Source organism: Amblyomma maculatum, chromosome 1, assembly GCF_055883805.1.
Source record: "Amblyomma maculatum isolate TAMU_Amacu chromosome 1, ASM5588380v1, whole genome shotgun sequence".
Taxonomy (NCBI): domain Eukaryota; kingdom Metazoa; phylum Arthropoda; class Arachnida; order Ixodida; family Ixodidae; genus Amblyomma; species Amblyomma maculatum.
The window spans coordinates 236237020-236251774 of NC_139344.1; the positions used below are offsets into that span (position 1 = coordinate 236237020).

At 44.4% G+C, this 14755-nt stretch overlaps 1 protein-coding gene across 2 annotated transcripts in view; it reads left to right on the forward strand.

Annotated features, from left to right (window-relative positions):
• The window catches only part of LOC146205951 (uncharacterized), an 84850-nt gene that overhangs the window by 52206 nt on the left and 17889 nt on the right, over positions 1–14755 (forward strand). For both annotated transcript variants that reach the window (XM_084586973.1, XM_084586972.1), the window contains exons 2-4: positions 9470–9595; positions 12775–12876; positions 13665–13829. In XM_084586973.1, the coding sequence (XP_084443099.1) occupies positions 9470–9595; positions 12775–12876; positions 13665–13829 (393 nt within the window). The remainder of the gene's footprint in view (positions 1–9469; positions 9596–12774; positions 12877–13664; positions 13830–14755) is intronic.

A 14755-nucleotide genomic window follows, 5' to 3' on the forward strand; every position in this document is an offset into this window, starting at 1 on the left:
ATAACACTATAAAACCTAAATATGAGTATAAAGTTTATGATGCAACTTTATTTTACTCTTTATTGTAAACTATTGGCAGACGGCTGCGTAAAGACAAAGTATAAGAAAAAGCTAATGTTACTGGGACATAAAATAGAAATCATTGCAAATAACATTAAATTTTAAAAGGTAGATTCTTCTAATTCGGAAGAAAGCGTAAATGACGGAACATATATGCTGCGTCCTCTGGCAGAATGAAAAAGGTCAAAGTGAAAAACTATCACATCGTAGAAGCTCCGACACCATTGCTGAAGCGAAAATAGAAAACAAAAATGAAGCATACTCTTACACTGAAATGCCAACAACTGTCGCCGTTGGGAGGAGCAGAAGAGATAAGGCTCATATTGAGCCCTAAATTTGATATAAAATTTTGTATTGACGATGCAAAGTTAACAGGCGAGTGCTAAAAAAATGCATGAATTACAAAATTTTATGCAATTTAAATAGCAGCTAATTTTGGGAGCTAGAAAAAGAAACGTGGTAGTTAATGAAGCAAAATAGGAGAATTTGACCGGCGGTAACGTTACCCTATTGCGCTGTTTCATACCAGGGAAGACGGACGGAAGGGAGAAAAATCTAATAAATGATTAAAACTTTTAAATTAAACGCGAATGAACACGGATTTTAGAATGTTTTATTTCCATTTGTCCCGATCACATTCATAAAGTCAGCCCACAATATTGCCAAACATCAGCACGATTGCACTGATTCTTTGCTCAGATAGCGACTCGAATAATTAACCCTAATTTAACCTGCGCATATAAAAATATATTTCATAAACGCGATAACTAACATATAATTCTATAGTGTCTACCCCTCTTTTTCTTTGTGTTTATGGGTTGATCTTTCGTTTTATAGTCTGATTATGTTCTTTGTAACCTATACCCTCTCATTGCATGCTTGCGTTCATTGTGTGATATTTCTGTTCATTTGCTTTTTTCTTTGTAGCATAAATTTGTTGTTTTGCTTACTGTCCCCACTGTTATAAATGTTTGCCCCTCCCCTCTGGGATGTATATGTTATAAAGAATTGAGCTCAAATGTGGCCTTTCGGTCGAACGCCTTCCTTTATCATTCCTTCGCCATCTCCTCCACCTGCGCCATCTTCTCCACACATGCACAGCGAAATTCTTCATCTTACCTAAAAAAAAAAAAAAAGGAACACACACGCCCAATATTGCACTTCGCATAAGCGTGCGGTGATCATTAGGGATCTTCGAATTTCGCGGCCAGCTTTCTTCCTGCTGCCTGGAGGTCCTGGCGCACCCAGACCTCATCGCCAACTTTTTGTAGCAAGGTGGGGGCCGACGCTAACGGTTGAAGTTATGCTTCCGTGTCTCTTGCGCCCTGGACTTTCTCTTCCGGGCTGCTGACCGAAACTTCAGACAGGCTGCCCGTCGTGCCATAGGGGTTCCAATGCTGACTGCAGTTACCAAATTGCACGCTACTGTAAACTGATGCTGCTGGCTGTACTACGACCTCATAAGGCGTTACTTTTTATTGAACAGAATTGAACTGTTGACAGCGTAGTCTATTGGTCGGAGGCTGTTCATGCAGTCCGTCTCTGGGTTTATCTCTCGACGACCCTGAAGGATCTAGGCGGGAGACAGCTGGAAACAGGAAGCGGTCAGTTCTGTAAACGCCCGAGGCGCGCCCGTGCACCTAAAGAACAATGGGACCGCCGAACCGGATGATAAATCAAGATTATCAGAAGCAACATCATCGAGACTCTGCAGGTAGACAGTCCGGGCGAGTATGTTATATCCGAGTGATTCTACAGAAGCTTCATGCACTTGGTAGAAGAACACGACATCTCCAAAGCGATGACATGGAAGTGCAGACACAGCATGGACGCGGCCTTCGGTCACCAAGGGCGGTGTGGTGGCACCTCTAAATTTCAGGACCGCAGTCGTGGCCGAGTGGAAAGTAGTGAGGACGACGATGAAGTGAAGAGCGGAGGAGCGGAGCAGAAAACGACGAAGTGAGAGTAAAGCTAGGCGTTCAAACGAATGGCAGCTTTTGAGCACTACTCTTTTACACTGCATATATAACCTCAGGGTAAAACAAATGAATAAATAAACTCCGCGACCCTACCCTACGTCAACCATTCATTGCGAGAAGGACAAAGACACCTTTAAATTATTACAAGCATTCGAATAACGTCGTGCTCGGGAAGTCTGGCGAGAAATGCCGGAGAAAATATATTTTCACCCTTTCCCGAACGAACATGTTTGTTATGGTGCTTTTTGTTCAGCTCTTTGCTCGATTGAAAATAAATCATCGTCGTGAAAGTAACGATTTCGAGGTCTCCACATACTGTCCCCGCGATATTTATGAGAAAGGGCATGCTCGAAAACACGAGAATTAGGCACTTTTGTTTGCTTTCTTTTTCTTTTGGCACCGCTTGACGTCACAAATGGACTCCCCTGAGTGCTATTCATTGTTGACGATGTCGTTCAAAACAGCATGTTTCTTACGTTTTCCATAACGAGTTAACGCATTTTCGCGATCCTATTCACCCCCCCCCCCCCCCCCCCCATCTAAGCACTCCCCCAAATTTAGCAAACAACATTTGGGAAAATAATAAAGCTTGCGTGCGAATCTAAGTACTTCGTTTTTTTTTTTTTTTGTGTGTGTGTGTGTGTGTGACGAAGAGCGTGTATAAAAGGCTACCAGCGCGCTTGCTCACTCAGTCATGGAGTCGGAGCAATTGGAGTCCCGAGGTATACTCGAGGTAGTGCATCGCCCGCAGCGCAATCTCCATCTTGTGTAGCTCTGCTCTAACACCACACATGTTTCGTAAACATTGCGGGCCCGCATTGCTTTCTTTGGTGCCAGCTGCATGGCGGTCATAAATGAACTTGGAAAGAATTAGAAGAAAAATCGCAGAGCTTGAAATTTAAACTGAATGTAATCGCACTTGTCGAATATTGTTTGACAAGGTTGTTTGCCAAATAAAATGCTATTTCTCGCGCCCATTGCATCAAGGTATTAGCGCGAAAACGGAGCGTGAGGGAGGGGGGGCATTCAAGTTATGTTTAATAACGCCCGTAGCCATGTGTTCTCAGTTCTTGGGCCCGTGCATTCCGCGTCTGCTTCCAGCAGACTTCGAGCGCTGTGCCCTTTTGCGGCCCTTTAGGGCCGCAGTTGTCATATATGTCCCTTCCGTGAGCGGTGGTGGCGACTCTCACTCGTCTTGGCACCCCAGTGTGTGATGGCCGATGAAGAACTCGCATATGTACTTGGAGGAGGACCTTGCCATGGAAATACCTGGCCTTCCTTATCCTGTTCGAAGTCCCAGGGTTGTCGCTGTGAGAAGCATCGGCCGCCATTTCTGTACTTGGAGGAGGACCTTGCCGCGAGAATACCTGGGCTTCTTTATCCTGGTCTAAATCTCAGGGTTTTCGTTGTGAGGGGCATCCGCCGCCATTTATGTACTTGGAGGAGGACCTTGCCATTGGAATACCTGGGCTCCCTTATCCTGTTCTAAATCCCAAGGCTCTCGCTGTGAGGGGCATCTGCCGCCATTTCTGTACTTGGAGGAGGACCGTGCCATTGGAATACCTGGGCTTCCTTACCCTGGCCGAAATCCCAGGGTTCTCGCTGTGAGGGGCATCTCCCGCCATCTCGCAAAGTGGGATATATATATATATATATATATATATATATATATATATATATATATATATATATATATATATATATATTTCGCAGTATGGCGGCAACATAAAAAAAAATCAAAGCACCGTTTGGCCTAAAAGAAAGGATGAAATTATGAGAGACTTGAAAGTTATTCTTTCTAAATTATTAGGCTAGGAATTTCATGTGTTCAAAACAGAGGAGCGCCCGCCAGAATTTGCAGGCGGCTTTTTCTTTTTTTTCTATCTCAATATGGGCCATCTGTTGCCATACGTTCTCTCGCTTCAGGCACACGTAGTTGTCACGGATGACGAAGGTAAGTAAAAATGAAGCAGACGTGGATTTGCATTGAATTCAATATGCGGGATTCTCCATGATTACATAATTGAAAGTGGTACGTTCAATTGCCTACTCTTAAATTTCTTCTACCAAATATTATGTTTGTCATTTTATTTTAAATGCTATTTTGTAGTTTTTCATTAACCCATATTACAAAAATCCCGTTTGGTGCTACTATTTTTGTCGTAACCACCTGCGGAAATTTTCGTGTGTATGCCACTACACCTTGGCCAATCTCCTCATGTGCGTATGTGCCATGTTTCACAAGGCCAAGAAGAAGAAGAAGCCGAGGAATTCCAGTAAGTGTTGTAACGTACTCTTTTCGTGCGCCTTTTTATGTGGCAGTTGACTTGCCGTTTTTCCTTCTACGTTCTTGGTAGGCTACACCGCGCACCAGGAAAGCGAGAACTTTAGCGCTCACGAACGACGGACGCAAGAAAGAGAGTAGGCAGTATACGAACGCTCGTAGTGTATAGTCGTCTCGCATCACACGCCGGTTTATGAATTTTTCGCTTTTTTTTTATGATAGTCGATATTTATTGCCTCAGGGCATCAGTAGGATATGAGATGAAGGATGAATGAATGATTAAATGAATGGAAAAAGGTTGGCTGATTTTATGAAGTCCAGAAGTGAGCGATGTTGAGGTCCCTGCGTCCAAGTGACGTATGAGGCAGGATTGGTTGCTGAAAGACCAGCTATGCTCAGGTGCCGAATTCGTGTTGGTTTGAGTGCTGGGCAGTCCCACAGCAAGTGGTGGATGTCGGCCAATTTTTCGCTTTCAAGATGAGTTAATCCATCTTATCCAATTTGCCAACACGCACCCTCTACCTCAGCCTTTCTCCTACAGTCAGATACAAGTCAAAAATGAAGAGGCAAAATTGCTCAAAGCCAGCCCTCCACGCAATGATATCGGCAGAGAGGAACCTCCCAGCAACTGAGACACAAACGATTTTTTTTTCTTCCCATGCCAGCACGCGATAAAGGGCTTTGTGTTGGCGGTAGTGTTCTGTCCCCAGAAGAAAGAAAAACTGCTCAGCTTAGCGAGACATGGAGGAAGGCCGATGTTTGGCCATGTCAAGGGTACCAGCGTTGAGAGCTGACGCGACTGGTTGGAAAGACACGCATATGTGACGACGTCTCATGTACCATCTCGCACTGTCAATACTAATTAGTCGTCGTCGCCTGCCATCGCACAGTATACGCATTCGCGATACCTTTCAGTAACAGCACTTTGTTGCACGAGGGCAAATTTGCATACTGGAAGGTTGTGCACTCTACAAGGAAGCTTGAAGTTGATGCGGACCAGAACTTCTGAACCGTGCTTCTCCGACATGAAAGGTTCATAAACAGCTTTCGCTTTAGAACCGCCTCATAACATCTCTAAAACATGTCTTCATTGGTATATGATAATAAGTATGTGATTGATTGATTGTTTTTTTTTGTGCTGATAAGCGTAAAGCAGAAATAGTTACGTATAATCGGGGGCGTTGTCATCTCGCGCACTGGTTTGACTCGACAACGTGGCGGCAGGTGAACGAAGGGGACGCCGCTCGTCAGGCGTAAGTAGGCACGTGTACGCGCTAGCATCGTTCGCTTCCGTTTACAAACACGACACCCTGCCACGAGCAGAAGCGCACAAAAAAGCCAGCGCTCCTTGGGCGACCTACGGACGCCCGGCAACAGCTTCTGTGCCGAACAGCGTCTACATTGCATTGGATGTCGTCATTTGCTCAGAGCATCGGCGCGTAAGGGGAGGAGGCCGCCGGGGATATTATTTCGCGACGGGCAGCTCCAGACAACAATGGGGGCCGCCTGCGCTGCACATTCCTTGACAGCCTTTGCGTGTCTCCGATGGCCAGGTGTTTACTGTCCATTCACATCGGCAGATTAAGACGAGACCTCCTATCTGTCGTGGACTGGCGAGTGCACTACGCCAATGCCACGCTATCGCAGCGGAACCTAGCGCCGTTCTGATCAATGCTGCAGCGCGGTAGTGCAACGCGCTGGACTGCGATCGAGTGCTCGCTCCGCAGGTGATTTCAAAAGAATAGAAAGACGAGGAACTCCTTACAACAGCCCTTGTGCTTCACAATACGTGTCGGCAATTTCACTTGACAAGTTCTGTAAATGGCACGGAGAGTTGAGAATCTTGCCAGCCACTTAAGTGCGCTCGTTTCACGGATATTCGTTCGGAAATAATTCACAATAATTCTGTGGCTGTACTTGTGCAAGGCCAGGTGGCTCCTTCCAGACGTTGTGAAAGCTAAGCTCCTGGATCAAAGGTTCTTTGTCCACCATGGAGTACAGCCAGTTCTCGGCTCTTGCGGAATCTGAACCAGTCTGAGCCCCACACTTTCGCACATGAGGCGGGAGTTGCAACACTAGGCCACGCTGCAGTTCACAGTAAAATGTTTATTTTCGCTTGGAAGCGTGCTGAAGCAATGCGTTTCTGTAAACCTGGTAATGAACCATAAAATGAGTTGAACCATGCCCAAGAGCGTGCAGCGACGCGCTCACACACCGACAGATTTGCCAGTATGCGCATTTGTAGATGACTGTCCATTCCGCTTGGATTAATGACAAGCTCATTTCATGAACATGCAGTATATTTAAGAAACTTAGAACGAAGGACTAGTCGGTATATCAGGCTTTAAAGCCGTAAAAACTGCGAAAGGGACGAAATACAAAAAAGTAAGCAATGAAAAATCCATTGCGCAGTTTTTGTTTTCCAATACTCATAAATAAACTTGGAAACCTTTCAGTAGAGTACAACTTTATTTAAGCATTTTATTAACGGCCTAAATTTGACGCCGCAGCAAAATATGGGGCAAAGTACGAAGTGCAATAAGAGGTGCGACCACCAAGCACAAGCATACGAAACTATGCCGTAAAGGCTAGGACAAAAATAACAATGAAAAAAATAAAATAAAATAAAATAACAAGGCAAAGTATGCCCTACTGGATAATTATGTTTTATGAGATACCATAGATAGCAGAAACCATGTGAGCACCAGAAGTACGCAAAAGGTAAAGCTTAATAAGGTTCACTTCAAACCGAACATATACAGAAAAAGAAACACCCGAGAAGTAACTTCTTTACAGTGTCACTAAGGGGTACCGAACGCGCGCACGGTGCCATGGTTGTTAACAGTCGTCCCATGTAGCGCTTGTAGCATTGTATAGCATGCTATTTTCATGTTATGCTAACCTATTATATGAAGTGAACAAGGATTGGGCAAATCCTCAGTTTCGACAAAAAAAGGCAAGTCCCCTTGTCGAAACGAACTGGGGCTGCTGCTCAACCTAATTGCTCGCTGCGTTTGGCGTTTTCAACAATTTCACCTCATGCTCTTTTGTACTATGTATTCTATATTGTGTATAATATGCCATACAATATACATACGTAGCATTGTAACATGACCACAGATGGTTACAGCGCAACATCTTGTACAAGGAAAAAGAAGCAGGGCAAAGAAAGCTACAAGTTTTAGCGAAGCCTTCGTCATATGCGTGCTAGCTAAAACGGACACGTTTTGCTGTCGGTACGGAATCTGCCGTGCGCTCCTTTACGCATTTATTTGCTTCAAATATGCGCTACTCCCTCTTGCTATAGTTCCGCGCTCTTACGGAATTTTTAAGGACAATTTTCGCAATGGATATGCTTTTGCTTTATTAAATTAGTAAGAGTTTTATTTTGTTCATTTTCATTTAGTGGGGCCTCATTTGCAGCCGACTTGATATGCCTAAGCAAGTCGTAACAGTCAGCCGCATAGATGAGGTGCCATGAAAGTGCAAGGAAACCCGCAGTATCCGAGAATTCGGAGATCGCTGTAAGAAATCGGGTCGATGTGCTTAGGTGACTTATCCAGTGTGAATATAAGACAGAAGTATTTGTATTTGTATATTCGTTTTACGTAAATGTCCTTGAACGAATACCTGAATACGGAAGTACAGGTGCGGACAAAAGTAAACTGAGCATGCGTTTGCTTTCAATTACAACCACGCCTTCTGTATTGGAAATAAGAAAACATTACTCGTTCTAGCAAAAGCGCTGCTGTCTACTACCGGTTCGCCTATGCCACGGCTCCCAGTTTTAATTATACAATGCGTGAAAATTTTTAGAAGAAAATAGCGTGCTCCGTTTACTTTTGTCCGCACCGGTACATTTGCTCCTGGCTAACGATCTAAAAGTTAAGGAGAAATTAATGGTAATGTTTTAATCGGCACTCCCGTCAAGTCCGAGAAGGTGCCCGAACTAGTACTCGAGGTGAGGAATAAACGTGTGGAAGGTTGCGAAAACGTTACAGTCGTCTTTGTTTTCAGATAACAACCTTGCAGGTTTTACCATGGCTTAGCTCCAAGTGCTGGCGCTCTTGAGATGTTTCATTTCAGTGGATATCGGGCTGTCGACTGCAAGATAAGCAGTGTGGGGAGGGGGCAAAACTGTATGTTGTTTTGTTTTATTTTTGTGCTTAACCCAAACACCACCGGTATCCGCAAACACTCACCCTAGCAGAGTCAAGAAAGAAAGAAAAAAAAAAAACAGTCTGTATCCCGCAGTTCCAGTAGTGGCTTATTTGGTTCGACCAGAAACGAACCAATCAGGGACACGCCCATTCCTCATCGAAGTTTTCCGTCCTCATGGCGCAGGAAAGAAAAAAACTACTACGGGCTGTACGAGCGTTGTTCTGCCGCGATACCGCGGTGCTCCGCAGTGCTGGGGAATGCGGACAATATATCCCACCACCCTGAAGGAAGGCATGCGAAGTACGCCGGTCACGGCTGATCGTCCTGAAAACAGAAAACAAAAGAGCAGAATTATCGTTACTTGGTGCCCGTGCTTGCATTTTTGTTCACTGTGTTGCGCTCGCTTTCTCAGTGCGGTTACTAAGCCCTGAAACGGTGCCGGATCCTCTTCAGATCAGCGACTACACGATAGCAAATGTCACTCTTCGCCTGTTGAGGAATTTCCTTCCTTAAATCCTAGTGGGCTCCGGATTGATTTTCATGGCCAGCGATTCATAACTCACCACAGGAGCTTACTTACGTTTAGTCAGAGGTTTCCATCAAGGTATACGCCGACTCGTGCTCAGCAGCACAACGTCGATCGTACCGCTGGCACGACCGTGGCCCGTGTTTTAATTCTTGGAGATGAGTAGCTCCTAATCGCGATTATGCCGCATTACCGTTCATTGTTAGGTGACTTAGAGTAGCATAATTTGCACTAATACTTAACTAGCCTTAACTTAAAATGTGTAGCGTAACACTATTTGCACTGCAAGCAGCTTAACGAGATGTATATGTAAACACTTGTTTTGCTGTGGAATTTGGAGGTGGTTTGACAAGTTCACTCCCGGAATGTCTCCGCAGTTCTGAAGGCATGCATTTTGCTATCGTGGTGAGGGCCTTTTCATCTCACTAACAGATGCTTTTCTGTTCTTGATTTGTGCAGGTCCACACGTCACGATCCTTTCCTGGCACCTCGAATGACTTCAATGCAAGTCGCGGGTTTTCTCCGCCGCGAAAGAGAAGCCATGAGAACGTATCGAGCACCGACAGTTCAAATGTCCACGTTCAGGTGAGCACTGCAAGCGGAACATTCCTTCTAAAACGTGTCTTTGCTCAAGTGCCATTCTGAAAATTCGGCGCCAACGTTGGAAATCTGTCGAGTGCGCGATCTTAAGTCGATTTTGGTTTGGCTTATCGGTTTAAACTTCCCAAAGCGACTCAAACTATGAGAGATGAAGTAGTGGAGGGCTCCGGAAATTTCGACCACCAGGCGTTTTTAACGTGCGCTGACATTGATTTCAGTCGATTTTATCGAAGGAAATAATTCAATATGATGCTCGTAAAGACAGCTGTTTCATGGCAGAAAGTGACCTTTATTGTAAAATCAGATGGGAGTTATCTATTGAAGTCAGCGGTATCGCGTGTGGCTGCAGGCAAATTGCAAAACGCCAGCGCAGGGACGTTTCATTGCCAGTAGGCGATGTTAATGCAGGAATCTGCACAATAGAATTTCTCACTCGTTGTTAGCATAACGCAGGCCGCACGATTTGAGAATACATGGACGCACTATCTTTGCTCAAATACGGCAGCGATTACAGCGCTGGTCGCTGTATTTGAGGCTGCCACTTCTCAAAGCTCCTCAAATGGCTTGTGCTCCTCCCCTTGGCAAATACGACTGCCTTGAGCGCAACAGCCAAGGCTGCGCATGTCACTTGCCTTTTGAACGTGCGAATTGTATTGAGAGTTCGCTGACACCAGCTTCACGTTGCCTATAGGCGCCAAAAGGGGGTAGGGCAGAGAGCAGGCGCTCTGTGTTTTGGCTTCAGCAGAGAAAGCCACTGTCACCTTTAGATCATTCTAATTGACTTGAATGAATGGAATCATCTGTCAGGAGCGTGCCTGGGACGCTCAGCTCACCCTTACACAGCAGCCGGGCTGTTTTTCAGGGACAGCAGACCTTGTTATTCGGATCGCCGCCTCTAATAGTACTAGCGGACTCTCTAAAAAGCGTGCGTGATGCTTGCAATATATAGAGACACACCGTAACTTCATCGCATTTTCCTTCACTGCCGAAACAATAAGGTTTAAATGTAATCCAGGGATAACACCACTGTGCATACCTCAAGTTACCTACAGCAAGCACCAAATATATTCTAGAACTTGCGCAATTTCAACACTGTCTTGGCATACAGCGTACCAAGACAGTAGTCCATAGCGTGCATTGCACAAGAAAGGTCCGCGTGAAATGACGCAGCTGGCCCACGATAGCCGTTCTTAAACTGCAAGTAAAAAAGCTAAAAAGAAGAGCAAGAAAGTGTCAGTGAGCCTTTGTTTTACTTGAAGAGGATGAGGCACGAGTGTAAAGCAGCGCAGAAAATCCCGTTGTCATCTCTAGTAAGCGACAAAGGAATTCCTTATGGGCATGGAAGTGCAGCCGTCTTTCGGCTTTTCCGTTTATCGTGGCCGATAAAGCAGAACAGAAGGAAGCAGTCCCCTTTGGTTCCCTGCCTATCAGCGCGCTTTCTATAGCTCTTTATTTGCGACAACTGAGCAGGATAAGAGAATATTGTGTTTTTCTGATTATAGCTTTCTTCGCCGTTACCGCGTTTAATGTATGAACAGCTACATCGTTGGAGATTGCCTTGAACATACAAGGTGAGACCAGATCAGACTGCGGTCACCATTACTACAACTACCGGATTGTATACGAGAAGCGTTCAACAAAGCTTGCTTCCTGGTCGTTTTTTTGTCATGACAAGTCCCGAAGACAAGTCCCCTTGTCGAAAGTTTGGCCCACATTGCGAAATGAGGCTTCCTTTAAACTCTTGTTCAGTGCTGTTTCATACTGTGTAGACATCTTCGTTTCCTAGTTTTACCCTGAAAGGGAAATATGTTAGGTTTAAACGAAACATTTTAATGTCCTCCTCCTCGCGAGCGAACCGCTTATTGGTAACCCTCTATACCAGCGGCGATATCCTTACGTCAAGAGAGTACCTGGTGGAAGCCGTTTCGCGCCGTTGGCGACCAATGAGGGTAGCTAGAGTTGTCTTGCCACGCACTTATAGCGCGGACCTCACTCACGCCCATAGACTTCGGACGGTTTCCTGATGCAACCTTCTCAAGGTCCGAGCGCTATACAACAGCTTCAGAGAAAAGCACGCAGTTTTCCTCCAACTGCACCCGACACTCAGAACACGCATCCTCCGCGAAGTTCAGATTAGCACTGCCCTTACACCACTAAGACTCTTTAACTTAGGACGGCGTGAGAAAGCTTGCTGTACTAACTGTCAGCAAATAAGCTAGGGCAGATGTATAAGCAACGCTGCCACAACCTCTCTTTATTACCCTTCACTCCCCCTTTCTTCTGAAGTGTCCGGCTCCGTCTGGCCTAGCGGAGTACGCGCCATTTTTCTCGGAGCCTTGGTACAACTGACCCCGAACAGTTTTTAATGCGGTAGCGTTGAAAGTCCCGTTGAGCGGAAAGCATAGCTTAGTTGCTTTGTGTAGAAAAGAAAACTAGACTGTTCGAAATTTTCGTGACGTCACACGGAGTTGAACTTGATAAAAAAAAAAAAAAACTTCCGATAAATTGCGATTATAAACATGACTCACACGCCATTATTACGTGTAAGAACGTAAGTTATATGCGCTGAAAAAAAAAAAAAGAAAAGGGAGGTAAATGAGATAGGAATTAAAGCTGTGACGTCAGACACGCTACCCCTAGGCCGACAAGGCACGTTCGACTTGGTTCAAGCAGAACTTGTGAGGTTTGTGGTAAATAAAAAAGTAATAAAATAAGAAAACAGTGTCCGTGTCTTCGAAGTGGTATGTAGAATACCCGTGGCCGCTGAAGGAATCCATTGATGATTTCGTGGCATGCCCGGCGGTTAAGTTTCCTTCGAATTTATTCCTCTTACTCCTATGGACAGGTAACCAACGCAGCGCGCTGTTATAGTGAAAGTCGTCCCGTTCTTATATGACCCCATGCAGTGAGGGTGCATCGGCGTAAAAAGGACTCTACATGCATCAAAAGCAGATGCGTGCTTGGTTAAGAACACCGCAAGCTTTCATTCGGGTAGAACACCTTTCAGTTATTTCCCTTGCCAGAAACATAACTGTTCAATAGACAAAACTAATCGAACAGGTCTCGTATAGCGCCTGTCCGTTCACAATGGCGCGAGTGTACTTTTTTTTTTGTCTCTCCGTTTACCTCGCACCGGATAAGATAAGCGTGTCGTTTGTTTGCAGATATCAGATATTGCTGGCGACGAAGATATTGTAGCCACAACGTATTTTCTCAAGATATGCAAGTCGACAATATTGAAGCCCTACTCCATCATCCTGCAACTGGTAAGATATGTCAGTGGGTGTTATATTTGAAAGGATCACCTAAATGCAAAACGGGCCTTTTGAAAGAGAAAGCCTTTGTGACAGCGTGCATACTGCGAAGTAACGCACTCGCCTGTACTACAAGTGCACTTTCAACACAAGCGATCACTGCTTCTTGGTCATCATCACATTCCGCCCCTCAGCTTTCATACATGTACACAGATCTCACAGATTTTGCGGTTGAATAATATTTCCACAAGAAAATCTTCTAGAATATTCCGCTATAATTTCGATCAGGACGACGCTTTGTCTGGATCTTTTTTTTTTTATTCTTAAATAACGACTCATATATACGTAAGTACAATCTCTGTCAAAAGTACAGAGCCCAAGAGGTTTGCTCTTGCAGCGTTCGTAGAAAACATTGGAGTTTTGCAGGAGCGAGGTAATAAGTTTCTCTCAACCTCAATAAATTTCGAGAGCTGGTGATAGTGACACGCCATACAGCATGACGCGGAAGCAAACTCCTCGTTCTGTGCTTCTGAAAAAAAGGTGTCCCCACTTTGTAGCAGGCTCTAAATGTGCATCAATATTTGCTTGTGTTTAGTGCTTTTAATAGAACGTATTTTAAGGGATAACGTTCAACCACGGAACAGTATCCATTGCTTATCACGTACCTGCACGCACAGATTAAAAGCAAAGGTAACTATATATATATCACCTAGCGACAAAAAAAAAAAAAAAAAAGTGGTCGCAAAGCTTGCAACCAATGAAAAGTGACTTTCTCCTTTTTGGGGTGTACTTTTGTGCAGATAGCATGGCGCAAGTTTCGCAAGGACAACCCTACGCGGCATCACCTCTCGTGGAGACTCATGAATGTGCTGTACCCAGCGCTTATCCTGATGCTGCTGCTATTCTACGCAGCTCTTCAGGGATTCGCCTGTCCTGGAAGATTGGAGTTCAAAACGATGCAGGCGGTCAGTTTCTTCTGGCAAAACTTCTGAATGAATAATAGTGATAAGATAATCAAAAAGTCGCACAAGAAGGAAAGGAATATAGCAACAGCATTCAAGACGCCGTTCTCACAGAAATGCACAGAAAGCGGTCGCACTTTTTTTTTTTTTTTCAATGAACAATTTCCCACCATAATAAGTGCAGTTACCAACAGAAAATTGCGTTTTCTTTAAGTAAGTAGCTTTCTTTTTCGTTGCGTAACCTACCGAAGAGAAATATGCCAAAAATATTTTCCCTGGTAAAAATACAATAAAAATATGTCTTGCTGTGCATTCTGTGAAAACGCACCCGGCTTTTTTTTTTCTGCGTTTTAAATGATTCAATTTTGTATTTTTCTGCGAAGTTTTGATCACCTTTTACATATGAAACATTCAAGAATTTGTGTGCGTTCGGCGAGCCCCACGTACGTTACTGAATCCGAATTGCACAGTTTCATGCTGTTCACGTTGGCGTCTCATGTTGGTGTTTATAGCACGGTTGTGCAGATTGTCAGTACTGAAAAGCATTTTACTGGACGTGAAATGAGTCATGTTATTCAGATCCTTCTATTATTAAAGCAAACCATCAGTTCGCAAAAAAAGGCGTTTTTTTTTTTTTTTTTTTTTGCGCACTAATGTTGTAAAATGCTTTGGAATATCACATGTCGAAAAGGAAACTAGTTAGAAAACTGGAAACAGTGCGCTTGTCAGACAAAATTCTTAAGTAATCATTAATTGAATATTGAAATCTTGTTCTCTTCCCTATTGGAAAGATCTGTACGCTGAATGGTACTAAAAGATAAACCGTCTCTTCAAGTCCCGAAAAAAAAAAAAAAATAGCACCGACACCAGGGAACTTCCTAGGTCCCTTGCCTGGAGTCTATTCAGTCAAGATTTCTCACTAAGTAGCC